At 41.9% G+C, this 27,485-nt stretch overlaps 1 protein-coding gene across 2 annotated transcripts in view; it reads left to right on the top strand.

Annotated features, from left to right (window-relative positions):
• Positions 1 to 25,961, top strand: part of cpeb4b (cytoplasmic polyadenylation element binding protein 4b) — a 146,131-nt gene extending 120,170 nt beyond the window's left edge. For both annotated transcript variants that reach the window (XM_072512079.1, XM_072512078.1), the window contains 4 exons: positions 7,295 to 7,413; positions 8,007 to 8,121; positions 18,359 to 18,540; positions 21,670 to 25,961. In XM_072512079.1, the coding sequence (XP_072368180.1) occupies positions 7,295 to 7,413; positions 8,007 to 8,121; positions 18,359 to 18,540; positions 21,670 to 21,897 (644 nt within the window). In that variant the 3' untranslated portion in view covers positions 21,898 to 25,961. The remainder of the gene's footprint in view (positions 1 to 7,294; positions 7,414 to 8,006; positions 8,122 to 18,358; positions 18,541 to 21,669) is intronic.
• The last annotated feature ends 1,524 nt before the right edge of the window (positions 25,962 to 27,485 follow it).

Raw genomic sequence — 27,485 nt, 5'->3', positions numbered from 1 at the left:
CGTGAGCCTCCGAGAGCGATGGTGGTGAGGCTGCATCGATTCCTGGACAAAGAACCCATCATGAGATGGGCTAGGCAGACAAAACGGTTAGTATGGGAAGAAGCCGAGATCCGGGTTTACCAAGACTTGGGAGCAGAGCTTGCTAAGAGGAGGGCGAGTTTTAATAAAGTTAAAGCGGCCCTGTATGCGAAGGGAATAAAATTTGGACTTCTCTACCCAGCCCGTCTTTTGATAACCTACGAGGACCGTGAACTATATTTTGGCTCGCCGGAAGAAGTGGTGGTCTTTATGAAAGACAACAACCTGGGGGACCCATAAGGACTTTTTTTTTAAAAAAAAAAAGAAAAAAACTGGTCGATAGTGATTTAAATCAAAAAGTTCTGTGGTGCACTGTAATTTGAGTTATGATGACCGGGAAGAGAAGGATTTCTCTGAGCTATCTAACTTTGACCTTTTAGTGTATGTACCAAGGTACAGTTTCTTCCTTTTTTTTGTGTTGTTAAAAAAAAAACGAAGAAAAGAAAATGGAGGGGGGGTGAAGAAAAGATCTCAAATTGAGATGTTCTAGGAAGGAAAGACAGTTTTTGCATGCATAATTCTTTCTGTCTTTCCATTTATCCTGCTTGTTTTCCCTTCCATTGTTTGGGGCTCTGTTTGAAGGTGATGGGATTGATGAGATGTTGTAAAGGAGGAGGGGTGGGCAGTTAAGCCTGGACAGGTGGGCAGTTAAGCCTGGACCTTAAGTGGATGGTTTGTTTGCTTTCTGTGCTTGGTGCTATTGTTTTGAAAACTTGTGTTAAGAGTTGGGGGATAAAGTTCCATCAGCTGGTAGAATCCTAGAACCAGGGGCGTGACCTGCTAGTCTAGCTGGTAAGGCTGGTTCACGGGAGCAAAGTGGGGGGGTGAGCTGCGATGTAGTGTTTGTGTTGGTTGGTCCAACTACCTGTCCATCAGTGTGTGTGTGTGATTGCACCATGATATGCTAATGTGGATCAGTCCTGGCCTTCTCCTCCTTGGTGGCCCAGAGACAGATTTTGCTGGTATGGAGGGACTCTGAGCACCCTAAGTGAAGTTTGTAGGTCAGCGATATGGCAGGGTTTCTCCGCCTGGAAAAAATCTAAGTTCGCCTTGAGAGGATCAACTTGGGTTCGCCCAGAGATGGCAACCGTTCATCGACTTCTTCAAAAAAAATTGAACGTCAGCAGTAAGGGGAGGGGGAAAAGGGCGGGGTGGGGAAGAAAATAGGAGGCATGGCAGTGTTAGATAAGGACAGGGAACTCCGTATACGGGTAATTAGGGAATAGGGCGTGGGCAGTAGGGGACATGTTTTTAGGTTTTTTGCGTGTGTTGGCCCACGCGGTTTAAGAAATGTTAATGTGTTAAACTGTGAAAATTACAAATGCTTCAATAAAATATTTTCTAAAAAAAAATTCCAAACTGTATTAAAATTGCATCCTTTGAACTTTAATTCTGGTTACTGCAATTATCTCTTTAACACAGAATACTGCTTAGTCTTCCTTGAATTCTTCTGAACAATACCGGCCTCTGTTCACTTAACTTCAGACTACTTGGACACTTTGCTACATTTCCCTAGTTCTTTAACTAGCTGGACCTTAGATATCTGGCATCTGCTTTCTTAACCATTATTCCATAATATGGCTTTTCTTCTGGCAAAGCTGAGAGCGATGTTCCTTCTCTAGCCTTCTAAACCAACTCCTCCTAGCAGAGCTGTGCGAGCTGCCTTCTCTCTCACTACCTATCTTAACTGCAATCAAATTAACTGAACTAAAAGTTAAAAGCTTCTCTACCTTACAAGTCCCCAGTTGCTAAGCAACCACTGCTGGTTTATTTCTTTATTCATCATGCCGTAGCCCCCTCTAAGCATAATAGAAACATAGTTGAACCAACCCCCACACATACAAATGCCTTTGTCCAGCTTGAATCTAACTACAGGGTTTACCCTTTCAGGCACAGAAGCATTAAATTAAACCCACTTTAAACTATAACCTTATTTCTAATGTTTACCAATACAAATATAAATCCCTGATAGGCTGCCTATGTTTTCCTAACATTTTCAACTTCAATTTTGATGCTCATGATGACGCCAGTGTTCCTCCAGTTTCACAATGCATCTAGAGGACGCACTGTGAAAAAATTTATTTTATTTTTTGTGCAAATTTAAAGTGCCCAATTCTTTTTTTCCCAATTAAGGGGCAATTTAGGCTTGCCAATCCACCTACCCTGCATATCTTTGGGTTGTGCAGCTGAAACCCACGCAGACACTGGGAGAATGTGCAAACTCCACACAGACAGTGACCCGGGATCGAACCCGGGTCCTCCGAGCCGTGAGGCAGCAGTGCTAACCACTGTGCCACCTGATCAGTCCTTTGAAGACTTTTTTTTTTGTTTAGAAATTTAGAGAACCCAATCCATTTTTTTCCCAATTAAGGGGCAATTAATCGTGGCCAACCCACCTACCCTGCACATCTTTGGGTTGTGGGGGTGAAACCCATGCAAACACGGGGAGAATGTACAAACTCCACACAGACAGTGATCCAGGGCCGGGATCGAATCTGGGACCTCAGCGCTGTGAGGCAGCAGTGCTAACCACTGCATCACCGTGCTGCCCGCCTTTGAAGACTTAACTGAATGCCACTACCATTAAGGAATGCGACCTAAAATTCATCCTGTTGAAATGGACCTGCTCTCTGGAGGTGTGACAATGGGCCATATACAATTTCCCATGTACAATAACATAACAGCTCCACATCTTTACCACAGCTGTCATCCTCTATTGCTACATAATCAAATTGCTATTTTTTTCCAGACCTGTGTCATGCTCCTCTTCTGCGATGTTGGAGTTCAGGGACATGTCCACTGTCCCTGGCTCCTTCACGTGCAAGACGTGTGTCCAGCTGTGGATGCACTCACTTTGGAGCATCCACAATGCTGAGGAAGTAATGGATAGCACATTTAGCGAGTTGGTCACACTGTAGATAAACAGTACTGAGGGAGATAGGGAATGGGTGACCAACAGGCAGAGGAAGAATAGAAAGGCTGTGCAGGAGTCCCCTGCGGTCATCTCCCTCCAAAACAGGTATACCATTTTGGATATTGTTGGGGGAGATGGCTCACCAGGGGACGGCAGCATTAGCCAGGTTCATGGCACCAAGGCTGGCTCTGTTGCGCAGGAGGGCAGGAAAAAGAGTGGTAGAGCTATAGTGATAGGGGATTTGATTGTAAGGGGAGTAGATGGGCATTTCTGCAGACTCAAACGAGACTCCAGATTGGTATATTGCAAGGGTCCTGGATGTCTCAGAGCAACTGCAGGACATTCTAAAGGGGGAGATGAAGAGCCAGCTGTCGTGGTGCATATAGGCACCAACGATTTAGGTAAAAAATGGGATGTGGTCCTACATGCTGAATTTAGGGAGTTAGGAGCTAATCTAAAAAGTAGGATCTCAAAGATAGTAATCTCGGGATTGCTACCAATGCCATGTGCTAGTCAGAGTAGGAATGACAGGATAGACAGGCTGAATGCGTGGCTTGAAAGATGGCACAGGAATGAGGGATTCCGATTTTTGGGACATTGGAACCGGTTCTGGAAGAGGTGGGACCATCACAATTGGATGGTCTACACATGGGCAGGTCTGGAACCAATGTCCTAGGGGGTTGTTTGCCAGCAGTGTAAGGGAAGTTTTTAAAAAAAATAAATTTAGAGTATCCAATTCTTTTTTTCCAATACTTTTTTTCTAATTAAGGGGCAATTTAGCATGGCCAATCCACCTAGCCTGCACATCTTTTGGGTTGTGGGGGCGAAACCCACACAAACACGAGGAGAATGTGCAAACTCCACACTGACAGTGGCCCAGAGCCGGGATCGAAACTAGGACCTCGGCTCCGTGAGGAAGCAAGGCTAACCCACTGCACCACCGTGCTGCCCTCTGTAAGGGAAGGTTTAAACTAATGTGGCAGGGGGGTGGGAATCAGTGCAGGAAGTCAGAGGGTAGTAAAGAAGGGATAGAAACAAAAGCTAGTGAGGAGAAAAGTGGAAGGCAGAGAAACAGATTGAACTGCATCTTTTTCAATGCAAGAGGCCTAACGGACAAGGCAGATGAACTCCGGGCATTGATAAGTTCATGGGACAGGGATATTATAGCTCTTACTAAAACATGGCTAAAGGAGGGGCAGGACTGGCAGCTCAATGTTCCGGGGTACAGGTGCTATAGGAAAGATAGACCAGGAGATAGGAGAGGAGGGGAAGTTGTGTTTTTGATTAGAGACAACAACACGGCAGTACAGAGAGATGATATATCCAAGGGTTCGCCCACTGAGTCTATATGGGTAGAACTGAAAAATAAGAAGAGGCCCCCAAATAGTCAGCGGGAAATCGAGAAGCAAATTCATAAGGATATTACAGATTAGGTGCTGCAAAAATAGGGTGGTAATAGTAAGGAACTTTAACTTTCCCAACATTAACTGGGACAGCCATAGCACTAGGGGTTTGGGTGGAGAGAAATTTGTTGAGTTTATTCAGAAAGAATTCCTCATTAAATATGTGAATGGCCTGACTAGTGACGGGGCAAAATGTGACCACCTCTTTAGGAATAAGGAAGGGCAGGTGACGGAAGTGTTAGTGAGGGATCACTTTGGGACCAGTGACCATAATTCCATTAGTTTTAAGATAGCTATGGAGAATGATAGTTCTGGCCCAAAAGTTAAAATTCTCAATTGGGGCAAGGCCAATTTTGTGGGTATTAGGTGGGAACTTTCAACAGTTGCTTGGGCGTGCCTGTTTACAGGCAAAGGGACAGCTGGTAAGTGGGAGTCTTTCAAAAGGGTGTTCACTCGGATTCAGGGTAAGTACATTCCTCTTAGAGTGAAGGGTAAGGCTGGTAGAAGTAGGGAATCCTGGATGACTCGGGATATTGAGGCCATGGTCAAAAGGAAGAAGGAGGCATATGACATGCACAGGCAGCTGGGATCATGTGGATCGCTTGAAGAGTATAGGGCTTGTCAGAGTAGAATTAAGAGCGGAATTAGGAGGGCAAAAAGAGGACATGAGATTGTCTTGGCAGATAAGGCAAAGGGAAATCCAAAGAGCTTTTACAGATACATAATAATAATCGCTTATTGTCACAAGTAGGCTTCAATGAGTTATTATTATTATGTATCTGTAAACATAAACGGCAAAAGAGTGACTCGGGAGAGGGTAAGGCCTCTTAAGGATAAACAAGGTCATCCATGTGCGGAGAGGTCTTTAATGAATATTTCTAGTCCGTGTTTACTGTTGAGAAAGACACGAATGTTAGGGAAATTGGGGAAATAATAAGTGATGTCTTGAGGAATGTACATATTACAGAGAAGGAGGTGCCGGAGGTATTGAAGTGCATCAAGATAGATAAATCCCTGGGACCTGATTAAATGTATCCCAGGACGTTGTGGGAGGCTAGGAGGAAATTGACAGACCCCTGGCTGAGATGTTTGAATCATCGACAGCCACAGGAGAGGTGCCTGAAGATTGGAGGCTAGCAAATGTTGTGCCCTTGTTTAAGAGGGGCTGTAGGGATAAGCTTGGGAACTACAGACCGGTGAACACTACTTCTGTAATGGGAAAGAGTGCAGAAGAGATTTACAAGGATGCTACCAGGACTTGATGGTCTGAGTTATAAGGAGAGGCTGGATAGGCTGGAACTATTTTTCCCTGGAGTGTAGGAGGCTTAACGGTGATCTTATCGAGGTCCATAAAATAATGAGGAGCATTGATAAGTCAACATCTTTTCCCAAGGGCAAAGGAGTCTAGAACTAGAGGGCATAGGTTTAAGGTGAGAGGAGAGAGAAAAGAGACCAGAGGGGAAGTTTCTTCTCACACAGGATGATGAGCATCTGGAACGGACTGCCAGAGGCAGTGGTAGGGGCGGGTACAATTTTGTCCTTTTAAAAAGCAGTTTGACAGGGTGGGTATGGGTATAGAGGGATATGGGCCAAATGCGGACAAGTGGGACCAGCTTAGTGATAGAAACTGGGCAGCATGGACAAGCTGGGCCGAAGGGCCTGTTTCCATGCTGTAAACATCTATGACTCTATTGTTGTCCAACTCTCATCCCGGATAAGCCATAATCTGCAATTAAATTTCGGGAAGACGAAAGCTATCACTTTCATTCACTGCCACAAGCTCATATATTTGTCATTAATTTGCACTATCCAATGGTCAGGCAATGAACTGTTCCAACAAGAGAGAGTCTAATCAACCTTCCTTTGATGTTACAGTTGTTATCACTAAATCCTCCTAAATCAGAATTCTGGGGTCACCATTGTTCAAAACTTGACTGAACCAAAAGAGCAGGTCAGAGATATGGTATTCTGCAGTGAGTAACTTTCCCCCTGATTCCAGGAAGCCTTCCGTCATTTGGAAGGTATAAGTCACAAATGTAATAGAATGCTCTCCACTTGCCTGGATGGGTGCAACTCCAACAACATCGAAGAAGTTCACCACCCAGGACAAAGAAACCCACATGATTCGGACCCTATTCACCACCTTAAACATTCATTCATTCCTTCCGTTGACAGCACACCATGGCTGCAGTGTATACCATCAACAAAATGCACTGCAGCAGCTTGCCAAGACTTCTTTGATGGCACCTCCCAAACCTGTAACCTCTGCCACGTATGAAGAGAAGAGAAGCCATGGTTTCGGACCACCACCACGTCACGTTCTCCTCCAAGTCACGTACCATCCTGACTTGGAAATATATTGCAGTTCTAGTTCAAGTTAATAGTTCCAGAATTTCATATTGCAAGTAACATTTTAAGTTAACTATCATCTACCATGATATTTGAAAGACATATATCAAAACTTTCTTTCAGAATTTCTGTTTTCACATATTTATAGTGTCATGATCATTTTGCTGGTCTTTAAATCCAATTTATGACAATGACATTAAGGAGGCATGAGGAACAAGATAAATTCATTTAAACAAGGTGAAGGAAAAAGATAGGATAGGATTATACGTTGGTAAAAGGCTAGAATAAAATTAAAGCTGAAGTATGAAAAAAAAAATAAGGAAGAGAGAATCGCAGAGGATAAAAGCAAATTACTGCGGAAAATGTATTGGGCAAGATAATGAAATTCATGCTGTCGTATATTTTATTAGTTTCGTGTTAATGCAGCAGTGCTCCAAATTCTAAATTTATAGCTTTGTACAGTAACTTGTTCCAATAATTGTAAAGATAAGACGCTAGAGAGATGGACAAAACTAGTTAACTTAATTAACTTTTGTGCCTTATTTTGTAGGCTATGCATTTCTGCTGTTTCAGGAGGAAGGTTCTGTGCAAGCTTTAATTGATGCTTGCATTGAAGAGGATGGAAAGCTTTACCTCTGCGTGTCAAGTCCAACCATCAAGGATAAACCAGTGAGTAGATACACATTTCCTAATAAGTCAAAATGTTATATAGTTGATAGCAATTATGCAGAAATTCGGGTGGCGTTTTTTGGTGGTTCTGGTATATCAGGAACTGTGGCTTTAATGCTGTACAAATGCAGATTTGAGCCTCTTGGAAAACACCTTTTTTTTTTCACTTGAACTTTTGGGTGAATTTTCTTTTTCCTTGGTTAGAAACTGGTATTCCTGAACCATAAAACTCAACCACCTATTTGTTTCAGTTCTTTAATAATAGCATTGCATAAAAATTGTTAAGTACAGAGGAGGGTAAATGAAGCAAAATTACAAGCTGTAGTTAGTGCAATCAGTTCATTAAAAATATGAAAAGGCTGAACTCCAGCTATAGTATTGGACTGCCATTTGGAGATTTTGCTCAAACTCCAGCACTTCAGTGGATTATTTGGATTTTTCAACAGAGCGGCATTCAGGTCAAAAATCCAACAGCAGTGAAAACCACATTAATGAGAACAAAATTATATTTTGTGTCATCTGAAATTAATGAATAAACCATTAAATCAGCTTTATCATTCAGGAATTCTAAATTTACGTATTTTAAAACACAGGTTCAAATACGACCATGGAATCTCAATGATAGTGATTTTGTAATGGATGGTTCTCAGCCACTCGATCCAAGGAAGACTATTTTTGTAGGTGGTGTCCCCAGGCCTCTGAGAGCCGGTAAGTCAAAAGATCATAAAATACCCCTATTTTATAAAATGTGTTCTGCATTATTATTTAGAACTTGTCAATTCCACATCGCATTCTGCATGTGGAATTGAATTAGAGAATTGAGGACAATTGGACCATGGTATACAGATCTATTTCATTTGTATTTTAAAGTGAAGGGTCTTATTACAACGTGATATGGGCAGTTTGTTATTAATGTGGCCAGAAATTATAATGAAAATGAGAGAAAGTGCAAACAAACATCAGACTTTAATGTATTACAGATATAAACATGGCTACATAGACAATGTAAAATAATTTTGTTCAACCCCACTTGTGTAGTTTAGTTCTGAGGACCAAAGTGGGATTATGCTATTCCCTCAGTCCCACAACTATCAGACTCGCCGCTCCAAAGATATGTTTTTGGAATTTGTCACAGGGCTACTTTGAAGGATAAGGTTGGCATGATGGATGTGAATGCAATATACAGAAACCGAGGCTGGAATTTCCCTGTGTTCATAAAATAACAAGTGTCCACTTTCTTTGTACTTGAACTACAGAATGGGCCTTTCCTGAGAATGCAATTTCATTAGTAAAATAACAGCCATTTGCTTTAATAATGCTTTAATATTTTCAAGGAACTAATGAGATATTTAATTGCTATACATTTACAAATGTTAATTTAACTGTGGAATGTGCAATTTGAAATTAAAATGGCTCAATGGATTTTAGAAAAAGCCCAATTTAACAGCTAAAACCTTGAGTATTAAACTTTGTTCTGGATAAACTTGAGCATTCTAATGAGATAGAACACTCCCCAGATATGTAAGTGATGCAATAAACATATCAGTATATGACTGAATTTTGATGTTGAGTCAACAACTCTGAACACCTCATAGAATGTCTTCAAGAAGTTGTGAAGAGCACAAAGGTAAGCCCTAAATATTAATGTAAATTAACTGTACTGATCATAAAGGAAGTTGTTAATTAAATTTCTATGTAAAAATCAATACTGCACTAACAGGGAAATTATAGCAAGGTTATGCAAACTAAGGAAACAGAAGTGAGAAATTAAAGTTATGCAAATTATACCATCATGGGAACATGAATGTATTGCAGGAAGAAATTTCTACAGGCCCAATCACATTGCCGCAATCTCTACTGCTCGCTTATGTTTAAGCACTTGAGTATAATCTGAGATGGCAGCCTAGAATAGTGGATGGATTTCACCTAGATATTATACAGCTCATTCCTTATAAACAAGTTACTATGGATGAAAAATTCCTTTTCTTCTTAAGTAGTGGACGAAGTGAGAAAACTGCTGTGCAGCTCAGCATCTGCATAGCCATCTTTTCTCTCCATACTTTGCGGCACTTAGTTAAAAAAAATGCTGGAGGCATATCTCACAGCGTCATGCGGACGGGGCGAGGCCAGTCATAGAATCCCTACAATGCAGAAGGAGGCTATTAGGCCCATGGAGTCTGCACCGACCGTTGAAAAGAGCAACCTACTTAAGCCCATGCCTCCACCCTATCCCTGTAACCCCACCTAACTGTTTGGATACTAAGGGGCAATTTAGCATGGCCAATCTACTTAACCTGCACATCTTTGGAGTGTGGGAGGAAACCGGCCACAGGATGAACAAGAATGTTAGTGCACATATTCCTCCCATGTTCAGGAGAAGCAGGTGCCATGATGCTCATCCTCATGTGTGTCTGCTGGAGGTTGAACACCCAGAAACCTGGCCTGAGGTTGGAGGTAGCACTCACTTGGCTAAAATGTATCTGGTCTTTGAACCTTTCCTTATACTGGATTGGGCTTCTGACCATACTTCGCTGACTGTATCAACGATATCCCATCCACCCCTGCTAGGTCTGGGATGGCGACCCTTGATTTTCAGATGCACACGGAAGGGTCATGTTGGAGGCCATGAGAGAGAGGATGAAAGTTCTCAGATGGGGACATTTATTCTTCAGTTCACCAGTGATGCAAACTTTAGCCCCATTTGAAGCACAAATAAACATATGGCAAGGAAAATCCATTCTGAGGTTGATGACAAAGTCCTATTTAGTGGTCAAAGATGGGCCAACTGGTACAGAGCAGAAATGCTGACTTTTGGCTGACTGGTTCTCCAGACTTTTGCAGGGGTGCAATTTTAGCTTTGCTTTCCATGCTTGGCTGGTTGGGACTATTGAGCAATTGCTTATCTATCCCCTTGCATATTGGCTCAGACCTTCTGGGCTCTGGATTGTTGCAGACTGTCATATGACCCAAGATGCACACCTGGTCCTTGCAGATATCCTAACGTGCTGACTTCCATGGAAGTTGCCCAAGAAGTTTGAACTTCCAACGGGAAATTCCCCTGCTCCCTGGACCATTCACGAATGTCTGAGTCTGAGCTGGATTCCGAGATTTCAGACAGTTCAGCGGGACTTAGCTGAATATTTACTCATTGTAAGACTGAAAATTCCTAGTCTAACTCCTGGTTAAGTATGGAGTTGACCTCTGGGGCGAAATTCTCCGTAATCGGCGCGATGTTCGCCGACAGGCACCAAAAACGGCGCAAATCAGTCCGGCATCACACCGTCCCAAAGGTGCGGAATCCTCCGCCCCAAAGGTGCGGAATCCTCCGCATCTTGAGGGGCTAGGCCCGCGCCAGACTGATTTCCGCCCCACCAGCTGGCGGGAAAGGCCTTTGGTGCCCCGCCAGCTGGCGCGAAACTGACATTGCCGGGCGGCGCATGCGCAGGAGCGTTAGCGGCCGCTCACGGCATCCCCGCGCATACGCAGTGGAGGGGGTCTCTTCCGCCTCCGCCATGGTGGAGACCGCGGCGAAGGCGGAAGGAAAAGAGTGTCCCCACGGCACAGGCCCGTCCGCGGATCAGTGGGCCCCGATCGCGGGCCAGGCCACCGTGGGGGCACCCCCCGGGGCCAGATCGCCCCGCGACCCCCCCCCAGGACCCTGGAGCCCGCCCGCGCTGCCTTGTCCCGCCGGTAAGAGAGGTGGTTTGATCCACGCCGGCGGGACAGGCATTCCAGCAGCGGGACTTCGGCCCATCCGGGCCGGAGAATCGGCGGGGGGGGGCCCGCCAACCGGCGCGGCCCGATTCCCGCCCCCGCCGAATATCCGGTGGGGGAGAATTTGGCAACCGGCGGGGGCGGGGTTCACGCCAGCCCCCGGCGATTCTCCGACCCGGCGGGGGGTCGGAGAATCTCGCCCCTGATCACTCGTGTTGACTCCACCTCTCCTGACCTAACTACTTCCCTAACCACCTGTCGATTCTTGCCCGACATGATCTGACTAGCCCCTACCCTGACTACCCCTCCTGACCCAACCTGACTCTGCCCCACCCACCCTCGTCCATCCACAACATTCATCCATTCACATGTTCATCCATTTACTAATATTGACACTGGGCATTAAAACTTGCCATGCAGGAGCTAGTATTGTAAAATGGGGCATGTTTTCTCTTTCCTCCCCACCCCAGATGATGATTGCCACTTTGTGAAATTCTGGCCGATTATATTGTATGGTTGTGCAGGGGTGTTTTGTAATAATTCATTCCCAGGATGAGTATCCCTGACTAGGCCAGCGGTTTATTATTCATCCCTAGTTGTCCTTGAAAATGTAGTGCTGAGCCTTTTTATTGAACAGCTGCAGTCCGTATGATGAAGTTATTCCCACAATGCTATTGTGTAGGGAGTTCAAAGACTTTGCCCCGGTGGTGATGAAGGAATGGCAATATATATCCATGCCAAGACTTATAATAATAATCGCTTATTGTCATAAGTAGGCTTCAATGAAGTTACTGTGAAAAGGCCCTAGTCGCCACATTCCGGCGCCTGTTCAGGGAGGCTGGAACGGGAATTGAACCCGCGCTGCTGGTCTTGTTCTGCATTACAAGCCAGCTGTCTTAGCCCACTGCTAAACCAGCCCCCAGGAGACTTGGAGAGGAACTTGAAGTGATGGTGTTCCCATGAGCTTACCCTCTTTTCTTTCATGAGGGCAGAGGTTGGGAGTTGGGAGCAGTTATCAAGCAAGCTTTGGCTAGTTGCTGCACTGCACCCTACAAAGCCTCAATATGACAATGGTGGAGGAAATGTTTGAGATGCTGGTTGGGCCACTGACAAAGTGGACTGCTTTGTCCTGACGTGTCAAGATTCTTGAGAGTTATTGTATCCGTTCTCTTCTAGGCAAGTGGAAAATATTTCATCACACTTCTGGCTTGTGCTTTGTAGGTGGCAGAGGTACTTTGGTTAGATCAGTAGGTGAGACATTCCCCACAGAATGTCCTGTCTCTGGCGTGCTCTAGTAAGCGTGGCATTCATGTGTCTGGCCTGATTGAATTTCAGGTCAATGGCAACCCCAGGATATTGATAAAATGATCATTTGGTGATGATGATGCCATTGAATGTCATGGGATTGGACTCCCTTGTTGGAGATGATTGTAACCAACACCCAGATATGCCCTGGCTTGCCCCAGATAAATATCACAGGTATTTGTCTATACTGCTGTCGACCACCACAGTGGCAATTATAGTGAAGTCATCCACATAGCCTAGCGAGGTTCCTAATATGAATGCTCCCACTGAAACTGAAAGTCCTATGCCGAACATACTGAGTTGCATTCACTTCAGCTCACTTTAAGAATGGATGTAGGCAACCGCAAGGACTAGATTTCAGGAATCATTGATACCCACTGTTCTATGCGTTATTGGAAGTTGGCTGCCAGCAGTGAAGTTTCTTGAGTAACACAGAAGAGCTTGATTGACACTAACTAGTAACTATTCTGTGTCATTGTGTAATGTTAGAGGTGTGTAGCTCACCAGTAATAACTTCTTGAAGTAGGAGACTGCTTTGTAAGGCAGTTGCACAAACACAGAGATACTTGTGATACAATCCAGGCAAATGGACCTGCACAACACGTGACATACTTGAATAAAACATATTCACTTTTGCTATAACTTGCAGTTTGTGGTTATTTAATTGTGCAGAAAAGAAAACCTTATCCTTCAAATGAAAAATGAAGTATTTTGGGAGACATCCGCTGTGTATTCCTATATGGGCTTAGTGGTGGAAAAGCTGCAAGTAGTCGTGACCTCCAATACTCCTGGTAATGCATTGCAGATGCTGAATGCCTGTTATTCCTGCAGACCAAAAATTGCAGACCTCGGCCATAGCCTCCCTGGTGACCTGGAGCTTCCTCCTGTAGTGTCCCCTCCCCCAAACAATGCACAAGTAACTGATCTTATTCTCTCCTCCTTCCACTTGCTGTTCTCCTTTGGCTGTGACCCTGTGGTATCTTATCAGAAGAAAACTATATATGCTGCTCAGTTAAATTAACTGATATCAGACTTACTATTCTGAAGTAAAATAATTGCCTTTCGATTTGACTATGGCTATAGAATGTTGTTTGAGTTTAGAATTACTGACAGGCAAGATCTTAATCGTTAAAAAGCATCTTCCCTGTTGGATTCTGTTACTTTTATTTAATTGATTTTTGAGGTTAAGGATTCTTGAATGCCACAAAGTGTTTTGCAGTGCTCTTGATCACATCTTTTACTTTTATTAAAATTATCGAATGCGAAAACATAATTGGTAAATGCTGATTTCTGTGGAACTGTCTGTCAAAGTACGCATTTAGCAATTGGGTGTTCCCCCACATCTTCCGTTCATTAATGTAAATAAATGGAAAATTGTGAGGTTACATGGAAATTGCTGTAATGTGCTCCTGTCACACAGCTCGATAAGAAAATCAAATCTGGAGTCAAAGTTTAAAAACCAGTTTCTGCTACGTAATTACTGCTATAGCAATATGGGATATGAATCGTAAAAGATGCCTCATGACACCAAGGATCCTGGTTCAATCCTGGCGGGTCACTGTCCATGTGGAGTTTGCACATTCTCTCCTGTGGGTCTCAGCCCCTACAACCCAAAGATGTGCAGGGTAGGTGGATTGGCCACACTAAATTGCACCTTAATTTGGAAAAAAAAAATTAAATGGTAATGACAAATGAGAGCTTTGAGCAACAACTTACACTTGTACACAATATTTGAAGTACAAAAACCTATCAAGATGCTTATCAGATGATGATTAGCTGAAAAAACGACTGGCCGAAGGAGAAATAAGAAGAGATAATTAAAAGTTTGATCAAAAAGATGAATTTTAAGGACGGTTTCATTTGAGAGAAGTGGAGAGGTTTAGAGAGAGAATTCCAGAGCAGAGGGCTTATAAGATCCAAGGCATAACCACCCACGCTGAGAGGAAAGTGAGAGGCCAGAGTCTGAACAAGATGCCTGGGAGGCTTGAAGGTCATGGCTAGATTTAAACACGAGAATCAAAATGTTCAATTTGAGGCCAATGTTGGTCAGTAAGGACGTAGAATGTAACGTGTGATAGTGCATGGGACAGCACTTTCTGTAAACAGCAGTTCATTAAAAAGAGGATGGGAGATTGGCTAATAAAGCATTTGAATTTTCGAATATGTAGGTGACAGATGTTGGATAAGGATTTTAACAGCAAACGGATTGAGAGGGAAGACCCTCTCCTATCCCTCTGCCCACCATTGGCTGGCGTGTACTAACCCTAAACTGCAATTCTCCCTCAAAACTACTTCCACCTGTCTTCCTCCATCTCCCTCTTCAGGGTGTTACTTTACCCTTGGAAAAAAACATTTTTTTTATAAACCCTCAATCTTTACTTTGGTCAGCATCCATTTTTGTCTGATTTCTCAGTGAAGTCTCTTGGCTCATTTTTTGTTAAAGGTTCTGTATAAACCAAATTGTTGCCTGCACACTTTGTTCTCATTCAGATGCCTCCACTCGAAAGTAACCAGAAGTAATCAAAATGATAACCAAGGGGGGTCACAAGAACACTTAGTGCTCTAGTGCTACACCTGACATCAAAGTGGCACCCATAACTCTTCTGTCCTGTATCAAATAATTACGCAGCTGTCTGTGGTTCTTGTCATAACTAAGAGCAATATAGTGACAACCTGGCTGGAGAATCCTTTATGTTCCTCGTTTATTATAATAAAAGGCACATTGTTTAACTGGTTACATTTCTTGTGCATTATCATTTATCATTACCATGTAATGTACTTGGCTACCAAACACACTGAAATAGTTCCAATTTCACCTTTTAAAAAATATTTTAGTGGAGCCAATTCATTTATTCCAATTAAGGGGCAATTTAGCGTGGCCAATCCACCTAGCCTGTACATCTTTGAGTTGTGGGGGCGAAACCCACGCAAACACTGGGAAAATGTACAAACTTCACACCCAGTGACCCAGAGCCGGGATCCACCTTGGTTTTTTGATGCATAAATGTCAGAGGGGCTTTACTTTTTAAGGATGTCATATTCCCAATAATATGGCATTCCCACAGGAAAACAAAGAATGCGTGTATTTTCATAGAAAACTATATATGGATAAATAGAGAGGCCAAAGTATTCAAATACATAACTCCTTGAAAAGTTACAGTGACAACATGAGAAAATTTACAGGCTGAGCAGTTAAGTGGCAACTGAACATTAAAATAGTTTAAGATGAAGTGAAGGACATAGTAAGAAAAACAAACCTCTCCTACACCAGGCTATACAGGTTTGAGAGCAAAGGGATCTAGGGATTCGGCTAAACAAATAATAAAAAATCGTGCCATAGGTCAACAAAGAATCAAAAATGCTAACAAAACACACATTCATTTCTAGGGGTATAGAATTTACAAGTAGTGGAGTGATATTAAATGTATTTAAGAGCTTGGCCAGGCCTCACTTAAGAGTATTGAGCACAATTTTAGTTTCCACATTAGAAATAATGCATAGGAGCATTTGAGAAAATGCTAAAAAGATTTGCAAGGATGGTACGAGAACGGAGAGATTACTGCTAATGTTGAACAGCTTGGAACTTTTTTTAGTGCAGTCTTGAAGGATGTCTAATAGATTTTTAACAATATACAAAAATGTATATTTATTAAGCTATGTGAGACATTTGGTCAGATGACCACAAACTTGATCAAAGTAGTAGATTTTAAGGACTATCTTCAAGGAGGAAAGTGAGTTGTAGAGGTGTAGGGAGGATATTCCAGTGCTTGGGGCCTGGGCAACAAAGTGTGGCCAGCAGTGATGGAGCACATAACCCAATGGCCATAAATACAAAGTAGTTTGTAATAAATCTAATACAGAAATGAGAATAAATTTCTTTACTCTGTCTCAACCACTTCCCCTAGTAGCAAGTTCCACATCCTAACTACTAATAGCCCAGCAGCTTTCAAAGGAACCTAGATGCGCACAAATGGGAAATAGGAACAGAAAAAATTTCTGAAAGGCTGAATGAGATGGATGGAATTTTAGGGAACTCATACATTATAAACAAGTTGGGTCAAATGAGATTTGCGCAAGTCGATAGTTAGGCCACACATGGGGCTGGACTTGACGCGTAAGGTAGTGCAGGGGCTTGTCAAATTCAGCAGGAGGCTTATCTGCTGCCTTCCCATCCACTTCTGCCCCAGCACAGTAATACCAACGATGGAGGTGGTGTTGGTGGCCTGCCCTCCCTCAAGTGGGCCAATTGAGATTCTTGAGAGAGCAATTAATGCCCAGTGAGGCCTCCTGCCGATGTTAGAAATTAACCAGCAGCAGGAGAGGCCCAACCCAAGAGTGTGCAGTCCAGCAAGTTACCCTGAGGGATCTTTTGGAGAACAGGGTGGGGGCCCTGTGGGTTCAACAGAGAGCATCTCCCACCCCCAAACCCATCGCCCTCCCCTTGGACTCCCAACTCTAGCCTACCATCATCTTCCTTGGATGGTGCCAGAGGTGGGGCACTGACATACAATCTAGGAACAGGAGTAGTCCCCTCGAGCCCCTCCACCATTCAGTAAGATCATGGATGATCTGCTTGTCACCTCAACTTCACATTCCTTTCCACCCCTGATAGTCCTTCACCCCCTTGCTTATCAAGAATCTATCTCATTCTGCTCTAATAATATTTAACAACTCTGTTTCCACTGTTTTTTGATCTGTCCTAAATAGGTGGCCCCTTATTTTTAAACAGTGACGCCTGGTTCTAGATTCTCCACAAGGGGAAACACCCTTTCCATGTCCTCCCTGTCAACACCCCTCAGGATCTTGTATGTTTCAATTAGGTTGCCTCCCTACTTTTCTAAACTCCAGCAGATACAAGCATAGTCTGCCCAACCTTTCCTCAAGTCAACCTGCACATTCCAGGTGTAGTTCAGTAAACCCTCTCTGGGCTGCTTCCCACTGTACTTACAAGGATAATATTGAGATCCTTGTACTGTCTTAGAGACAGCTAAGAGGTCATTTATGTTGTGATTTTTAGATTATTATGAAGGATTTTGGTCAGATCAAGTGAACAGGGAAAGGTTGTTCCTTCTGGTGAGGAGGGGAGTCAGTGATAAGTGTTCAGCAATTTAAAATATCCACAACTGGATTGAGAAAAAGTTTAGAAGAAATTTCTTTGCACAGATTAAAGCAAGGAATGCGTTTCTTTAGAATATGAGAAGTGGATAAATATTTGAAGGAGTGAAAGATATGGGGAGAGAAAAAAAACAAGCTACCATTATTTTGGGGAAAGGACCAGCACTGTAAAGATGGGACTGGATGTTTCCTTCTGTGTTGCAAATGCAAAGTTTCTGCAGAATCTCACTTTACAGAATTCAATATCTGTCATTTAACTGCAAAATCTGTTTGTGTATTCAACACTGAAGCACTGGTAAGTTGTAATTCATAGATCTAGTTTTCTGTTCACTAACCGGGATAGGATGCTCTTTATATTGCTGTCAGTATGACAGTTATGTTAATTTGTCAGGCAAGATGCTGGGATTAGCCTGAGTGACCTGAGGCTGGGGGAAAATATGTAAGAATTATTTTGCCTGTTTGATATCAGGTAACTTGTACACAAAATCATGCCTGTGTGGGTGTCCAAGGAGGATAAAATCAGGTTGCATTGTGATAAATATTCAGAATTGAATACCCTAGGTAGACTTACCATCCAGGACCCGACATGAAGAATCCTATTTCCTCCCCACCCCCAAAGACAAGATTTCACTAAATTGATCCATAGCTGATATTAGGCTTAAATGGTACCTCATTAAAAAAATTCAGGTCACAAAGTAAGATTGGCATAATAATTTTAATTCTTAATTTTAAATTCATTCTTTTGTACAAGTGCACTGGTACACTAACATTTGTAACTGTTTAGCTTACTTATCACAATTTTTGTGTGCAGTGGAGCTGGCGATGATCATGGATAGGCTCTATGGTGGAGTATGCTATGCTGGCATTGACACAGATCCTGAGCTGAAGTACCCAAAAGGTGCAGGGCGTGTGGCTTTTTCAAACCAACAAAGCTATATTGCTGCTATCAGTGCTCGCTTTGTCCAGTTACAGCATGGAGACATTGATAAACGGGTAAGTGTTGATCAGTGCATATTTTTATATACACATGTTCGAAGAATAATTAATTATCTTTATTAGTGTCACAATAAAGATTATTATTAATTTTATTTTGAACAAATATTTATTAAGGCATATATAGTTTTTAACAACAATTTTCAAGAGGGAAAAAAAAACAGAACAAATAACACCCACCCAACCAACAACGAAACCCAGCCAACGTGGCTTATGTACACGGTTCCCCGCGGGTCCACATTTAGAAGTGAGATTGGCTTGTACAACCCGCATTGTTCCGGGTCCTTATCCTGCTTCAGGCTGTGTGAAATTGAGGCGTATGACATTGTTGGGGGGAGCACCCCTCGCTCCCTAGCATTATTGAATGCCCTCACCAGCAGGGGCCCCAGCACTCCTTAAAACGTTTTATAAAACTCCACTGGATACCCATCGGGCCCCGGGGCCTTGCCCGGCTGCATCACCTCAAGCCCCTCCACCACTTCAAACAGCCCAATTGGGGCTCCTTGGCCCTCCACCAGCTCTTCCTCCACCCTCCAGTGCGGGCGCTGGCCCCCCATTCTTACTCACCTGTAAGTCCACCCAGTGCGGAGCATGATCCCGACACCACTATCGCCAGGTACTCAACATCCACCACCCCTGTCAACAACGTCCTATCCATAACATGAAAGTCAATCTGGGAGTACACTTTATGTATATGGGAAAAAGATGAGTACTCTTTTGTTCTCGGCCGCCCAAACCTCCACGGATCTACCCCTCCCATCTGTTCCATAAACCCCTTTAGTCCCCTCGCAGCTGCTGACATCTTCCCTGTCCTCGAACTTGACCGATCCAGCCATGGATCCATAACTGTATTAAAGTTTCCCCCCCCCCCCCCCCCCCCTCCAAACAATCAGCCGATGCGAGTCCAATTATTATTATTATTTTTACAAGTAGGTTTACATTAACACTGCAATGAAGTTACTGTGAAAATCCCTAGTCGCCACACTCCGGCGCCTGTTCAGGTATACTGAGAGAAAATTCCGAATGTCTAAATCACCTAACAAGGACATCTTTCGGGACTTGTGGGAGGAAACCGGAGCACCAGGAGGAAACCCACGCAGACACGAGGAGAACATGCAGACTCTGCACAGACAGTGACCCAAGCCGCAAATCAAATCAGAGTCCCTGGTGCTGTGAAGCAGCTATGCTCACCATTGTGCGACAATGGAAATGGATCTATAAAATGGGCTGCTGGCTTGTTATTGCCTTTTTTATGCTATCACACAAAATTTAGGATTTGCCCCAACTTTTACTCAATTTTTTTTTCCTTATTTTAATCTTGCTTTTATACTTTTAAATAAAAATCTAAAATTTGATCTGTTATTTCTGCTATAAAATTCTTAGTTCATTTTTTAGCTGTGGGAAAAATGTTGGTGTTGCTACCTATATTTTGGTCCTAGACTGTCATTATTTGGCTTTGAAAATATTTTGAAATTTTTTCACACTTCACACCATTTAAGATTACAGTAAATATTGAAAGATAATAGTGGTACTTGAATAATTGCTGAAATTTCATCTGTTTCAATTTCTACCTTTTGTTCCAAGTGCTGATAGGTGTCATTCTTCCCTTAATCAAGACAACCAAAAACAGATTGTTGGTCATTTCCTTTGTTTCTGGGATTTTGCTCTGAACATCGGCAGTAATATTTGTCTACATAAATAAACGTGATACAAGACCACCCACCTGTTTTCAAGACCCCACACCCCCAACCTTTTGTTGTTGTCCCCTCAAACCCCCCCTCTCATGGGCAAGGCCCCCCAGGCCTGACCCCTCGCGGTGCCGACCTGACACGTCCCGACCACTTAAGACGAGGGGGGGGCTCCAATGGCCTGGGATTACACCCCCCCCCTCTCCCGAGGTGATGTCATGCCTGGTCCACGTTGATGGAGACCCGTGCTAAACTGCGACTGACTGAGATTTCGCAGGCACGACCGTTAACTCCCGGATGCAAATGTCTGGGTATTTAAAGGAGCATAATGGCTCATTTAAATGTCGTCTGGATCACACCCAACGAGGGTGGCTGAATTATTTCCATCGTTTCAGGTCAATGACCTTGCATCAGTACTACCCCTGGTAAAAGGCATCGACCTGAATCATTGGATTGTATTTTCTCTGTGGAAGCAGAAAACAGAAGTCAGGACTGTTGCCAGGTCCTGAAGCTGCACTCTGAATGAAACAGTCACTCATTGTTTTTTTCCCCCCATTTTCATGGAGACAATTAAAGGCATTGGGCGGGCTGGCAAAGCTGGAGGGACAAGCCTTACAGCTTGAGAGGAACTGGCTGTGATGGTAGCTGAATAATCGCGGTTGGAAGTACCTTTTGTTTCAAACATTAATTTAAAAAATGGTTCTTGATGCAAGGCTACTGCTGTGCGGTGGCTTGGGGGATGGTGATGTATGGGAAGAAGCCTTGTATGGGGAGACATGTGGCTGCTGTCGCACACAGAAGGACAGGGAGGTCACATACCTGCCCAGAGTGCTGGCTCTGGTGGCCGCCAGGTGCCCTTCAAGCAGTTAAAGTGCCCCCACTAGTGCAGGAGTCTGAAGGCTATCCGGAAATTTTCAATTGACCTGCTTTAGTTGGACAACAAGACCCTTAAGGAGCCTAATCTGCTGTCTGCTACATGGGGGCAGACAGCCATGCCGATCCCGATCCCACCACTTCTAAATGGTAGGAACAGCAATGGGAAACCAGCTCGTGGCCAGTGACTTTATTTTCAACCCCCACCCTCCTCTGATCCTGTGCCTAGGCTGAGTCTGAAAATCCAGCCCATTAACTCTATTTCCCTCTCCTGACCTGCCGAGTGTTTACAGCATTTTCTGTTTTTTATTCCGAAATATAAATCACTTTTGAGACCTGCACTTTCTGATTATGTAAATATAAGAACTTTTAGTTATTTTTCTTCCTCATTTTAATTGATGAAAATAACAGGATATGATGCAACCTTTTATTTCTTATGAGCAGAATGTTGTGCTGATCTGGAAATAGTTTCAAAGATTACATGTAACAGCCTCGAAGCTTGTTATGTTTTTGCTTGTGTACTATTTATCTCATCAATGAGTAATGGAAGTCTTGTGTTAATTTTTAGGTGGAAGTGAAGCCATATGTCCTTGATGATCAGTTGTGTGATGAATGCCAGGGTACCCGTTGTGGTGGGAAATTTGCACCATTCTTCTGTGCCAATGTCACATGTTTGCAGTATTACTGTGAATACTGCTGGGCTGCCATACATTCTCGTGCTGGGAGAGAGTTCCACAAGCCACTCGTGAAAGAAGGAGGAGACCGTCCACGCCAGGTTCCCTTTCGTTGGAACTAAGAGATAATTAAACATAATTCTAGTGGCATGATAAGAGTGTTCTAGGGCTGCAGACACCAGACTAGCTAAGAAAAATAAATAAGTGCATTCTTCTACTGCCTCATCCCAGATTTCAAAATGTATGTCTCAAAACTTCACTTCAAAACAATTTGGTTGAGCTAAATTCTAGTTTCAATGTTTTCTGTAAACATCGGCTGACTTGTGATAACACTGGATATTTGATCCTTATCTTAATGGAATAATACAGATTCAGTCAGTGTACATGATTGATATTTCTGGGTCATGTACTTGCACAGCTTGATGCCGTACTTGATAAAAAATGTCATGTTGAGGAAATTGTGTGATAGGGAACCAGTTTAAGCACCATTAGTAGTTGTATAGACAGAATCTAAAATTAATGTGAAGTTATACTGCAAGCCCTTCTGTGTTTGGGTTTTCAATTAAATTATATCTAAAGTAGGGGAATAGCACTGTATGAAGTAAGAAAACTTGGATTTGCCCTCAAACAATATGAAACCCAAATGTTTTTTGTTTCAAAACTGTGTCAGTGTGGTTTTAAAAAGTAGTTTCTAACACACTACAGGCTTTACTAACAAGTATGTGGGGGTAAATGCTTTTGGTGCTTCCCCATTTGTTTACCACCACCCCAAAATAAACAATATAAAATAGTGGGGGTTTAGATTGCTGCTATGGTTGAAGTGTGCACTTATTTCAGAAATGGAAAAACCACAATTCGAAGATCTACTGCCCCAAAAAGTTTACCAAAGTTGTTGAGATTGACACAAATCTAATTGTAGAGAGGCATTTTCCTTGCTGGAAGAGATTTTATACCTTTATTTTTTTGATGTTGCTATTTACAAAGTCGACTTGATCTACTAATATATTGTCATGTGTCAGCTTTTGCTCTCCATTTTGACACACAAAAAGTAATACCTCAATTGTAGCCTTGATTTATATTTTTTTATTTTTAGTGATGCTATTTAATTGCAAGAGACAATAGGAGCCTTGCTGCTGTTTAGATGGTATGATAAAATGCCATTTCTTTTCCAGTAAAATGGGAATTAAAAATAACAAAGAAAAAGGCTACAATGCAACACAACTAGATGTAGCACAGGCTATGGCTTCAGCTGCCTAAGATTTTTTTATTTTATTTTTTACGTGGAATAGTATGAATGATTGAATGTTTACTTGTACACCTGTTTTGCATGCACTATATATTCATACATTTTTCCATTATCTGCAGTACTTATATTCTGCCTACAGATTTCTTGAAAAGTTACATTTTGAAAATGTAAATGGCATAGAGCAAACAAAACACCGAAATTTGTTTTTGAGAGTGCCAAGGTGCATGTTTCTGTGTTACTGTAGGTTAGCATGTGGTGTCACAACACTATAAGTGTATACTATGCAGGTTGGCTTTAAGTGGTACAGCCCTTGCAATGGCAATGTAGGTGCTGGACTACATTGAAGGAATTTTCTCCTTGTGATTATTGCGTGATTCAGCCAAAGGTGGTTATGCATTCGTGTGCGTTTTTTAAAAATTATATTTGTGAAAGGTTATTGCTCCTTACTCTTGCTATTTTTTTTCTGATACCGTGCATAGCATCTTCCAACTCCTGCAAACCAAAGACTGGATTATTCACTGCTAACTGCTGACTTGTGACCCACAAGTAACACACTGATAATAGCAGTGTAACTATTCCTTTGAAGTAAGAGGGTTTAAAGAATTAACCCTAGTCAAAATGGAGACATTTGCTGTTAAATGATCAAGTTTAAAGAGTTTAAATTTGATCTATGTTTTGACCACAGTGGTGACAAACTAACAGCAGCAGAGAGTTGTGAGGGTGCTTACCTTTTAGCTCGTCAGGGATTTACTGTTAAGTAACGAATATGTAATTCTTAGTGGCAATCTTTAAGCTATAGAAAGTGTTGGTTATCATCCTTTCTTGGTGTACTGGTGTGCTGTTGTGCCATTCCTGCCCAATTCTGATGTTTGTAGGTGTAGTGAATTAACATTTTTGAAATTTGACACTGAAAGATAACTTTTCTACTAGTTAACTCCCTTTTTACGTAGCATAATCTGCCTTTGAACCTTTTGGTATGTTGTTTCTCTAGCTGGCTTTTTAGTTCCCCTTTTCTTTTTATATACATATATCAACATTTGTTATGCACTACTTTTGTATATCTTGTTTTTTCCAACAGTTAATATTTTTAAGATCACTTTTTCACTGATGGCATCTCTTTTGCAATACCTCGATTTTTCATAATCTAAAGAGAGATGAATAGTTTTTCTATGTTTGTTCAAAGATTTGCACATATAGTTAACTTAATTGTGCAAAGAAACGAGTTGAAGCAATCAGTTTTGTTTTCATTTTCTTTTCTGTTTTTTTTCCTTTAACATTTGAAGGCAAAGAGAACTTTGAATATCATGAATGTTAGGGATCAGCAATGCTGTTAAAACTGCAGAGTCAGAAAAACCTATAGTCATAGAAAGTCTAACCCTCCCAGCTCCAGGTGTTGTTGTTGATCATAAGTCTGAAGTAATGATACAGTAGATATTAGAACCTGGTTGCAATCTCCGCCCAATCCCCATTGTTTAAATGTGGATTCTAGTTTCTTCCAATAGTGCACTGTATTTTCAGCGAATATTCTTTGAAAATATTCATATAGACTTTTTCTCGCAGTTCCTGTATCTATGGTACAGTAGCTGACCTGGCACAATTACAATACAAAACGCACACAGAACAATTAGCAGTAAACTTTGACATATGGATTCTTAGGTGTTTGATGGTTTAAAAAAAAGATTTACCTGTTTTTAATGGACAAAACCAGGTTGAACTGCCATCGAGTTACCTCAATTCTAGATAATAATAGTGTGCAAGGTTGAAATGATTAAGAAAATAAAAGCATGCATGTAAACAAAAAAAAAAACAAAATGTAAACTTCAAAACTTACTTGTTTATTGTGTGTTGTAAAGTTGTTTACAAAGGTTACATTTCATTTCTCACTTGCCCATAGCATGGCAGATATATCCTCATACACAGACCTCTGCAGAATGCATGATTTTAAATCTGATCTTGTGGTTCAAGAAGGAAAGGATTTTATGAATGCCATTGGAAGGACTTGATAATTTATTCTTTGTGTCTGGATTTTAAGAATTTCTTACAAAGTTACAGAAGACTTGAATGTGGTAAATTGTGGAAAGTTAATGTCATATTGTTATGTGCAATACTTTTTTTTCTAACTTCTGAAAAAACTTTACAGTGTAAACCTTTAATGCGATTTTTTTTTTAATTGCAAACATTCAGATTAATATGTTGTCCACAATGTCATTTTCTACTGTTATTATATTCCCTTTTATCTTACTGATATTTGTAAATTCAGAATATGATCTTTGTACTAATATAAATAATTGAAGTTATTTTTAGATATGGACTAAAGGAAAAATGTGCTTGTTTGCTTATTTTTGTTACCTTACTTTAAAAAGTAGCATAGACTACTTTTCTCAGCAGCATTATAATAATTGGGTCAATATCCTGTCCAGCATTTTATTTTTTGGTATTTTAAATTGAAATGTACAATTAGTTTTTTATCATTTTGACCATTCAGATTTTTTATGTTGTAATATTTTTTGAATGTGCAGCTTTTTTAATATTTTAAAATGTCTAGTTTTTATTGAAAGCTTATGTATTCAACACTGTATGGCAAATATTCATAAAGAAAAAATCGTTATTTGTGGAAGTCAGCCATCAGTGGTGTGTCTCTGTGGCTGAATTCTTCGTGCTTTTCACTGTGTTTGGGGAGGTTGTAGTGATGATTAACAATTTTAAATAAAGGAAACTCATTTTTATTAATATTTGTTCACTTTTTTGAGTTGATATTTTATGTACCCCTCTATTAAATTATTTGATACAAAAATGCCCCTTTCTACAGCTTGTTTGTTGAAGTGGTAGTAAAACATAATGTTGTTAACGTTTTATGCCAACTATTTATAACGCTCAATCATTTTAAAATATTTGTAATGTGAAATGTTGAATGATTAAAGTGTTTCAATGTACTGTAAATGTCTGAGCTTTATACTAACATTGGTCTGCAACTTATTTTTCACTTATTTATTTGCTTTGAATATATAGCTAACCATTGCCTATACTGCTCTGTGTACTGCATCTTGAAATGTACCCAATACAGTACTCTTGTTTTTATTGAAGGTCGTCTTAGTGTTCCTGCCTGACTCTTGTCTCCAAGACCAACCTTAAAGATAAGTTTAATATGAATTATTGCAACAGAAGGGGCTTGTTTACACAAGACCTTAATTGTAGCACGTTTCTTTGCACTTCAAAAATAACTAGGTTTCAGCCCAAGTATAAAAGTAGAATTAGAGAACTGCCAAATGGAGATGTATGTAGTGTCTTAGCACCAAATAATGGCTTGGATTTTCCGAGGAGCAGGATTCATCATTGGATTGCTGCTCGGCTTGAAAATTCCCTCAACTTTACATTGCTCCACATTTCTTCTGGGACCTTCCGAGCCCAACTTTTCCAGAAATGCAGAGCAGTGTACCTCTTGAGAGCTCTGTCGAGGCAGAGTAGAATCATGGGGTGGGGGAGGACCAATAAGAGCATATTGCCTTTTTATAGCACTAGCTGCCATATGGCAATTTGAAATGCCCAGTTTGATTGAGTGGGTGAACTAAGTGGGTAGGGTGATGGGGTAAATTGGGAGGTGGGTTGGGGGTGGTGGGCAAGGTGGCAGGTGGGTATTGTGGCAGCTGGTCGGGATTAGTTGGTATGGGTGGGTGGTTGAGGGTGTCATCGGGTGGGAGGGGGGCGGTTGTCCAGTCCGGTGTGTCGTGACCCAGAGGTTAGGCTAGGTTTTAATCTGTCTTAAAATTTGCTGGGTAACTATTCAGGTAAGTACATAGGTAAGAGTTGGAGACTTCAGACAGTTGCTGAGTCGGAGGCATTTGCAGAGGGTCGTGGCTATCTGGCAACCGGAAGATTTGGGCCAGTACTTTCCATGGCGTTCAATGTAGAATAAATCTCGGTTGTAATGTTCTTTTAAAATCAAACCTTTTTTTTTTTTGTAGTACTGAAGAGCTTTTGAAAATACACAAGATACATGTTGGACACCAATTTCAAGAACTAAAACTGTCAGTGCATTAGGTCCATTTCACAAAATTACATTTGGCATCTATTAGTACTGTTCAGATTGAATGAATTTTTTTCTCATTCATGAGATGTGGGTCGGCATTTATTGTCCATCCCTGAGGGCATTTAAGAGTCAACCAAATTCATAGAATATACAGTGCGGAAGGAAGCCATTCAGCCCTCGAGTCTGCATCAGGCCTTGGAAAGAGCACCCTACCCAAGTCCACACCTCCACCCTATCCCAGTAACCCCAACCAACCTTTTTGGACACTCAGGGCAATTTAACATGGCCAATCCACCTAACCTGCACATATTTGGACTGGGGGAGGAAACCGGAGCACCTGGAGGAAACCCACGCAGGCACGGGGAGAATGTGCAGACTGCACAAACAGTGACCCAAGCTGGGAATCAAACCTGGGACCCTGGAGCTGTGAAGCTACT

This window comes from Scyliorhinus torazame, chromosome 7 (assembly GCF_047496885.1).
Source record: "Scyliorhinus torazame isolate Kashiwa2021f chromosome 7, sScyTor2.1, whole genome shotgun sequence".
NCBI classification, from domain to species: Eukaryota; Metazoa; Chordata; class Chondrichthyes; order Carcharhiniformes; family Scyliorhinidae; genus Scyliorhinus; species Scyliorhinus torazame.
The sequence above is the reverse complement of the archived record's forward strand: the minus strand, read 5'-3'. Positions and strand labels throughout refer to the sequence as shown.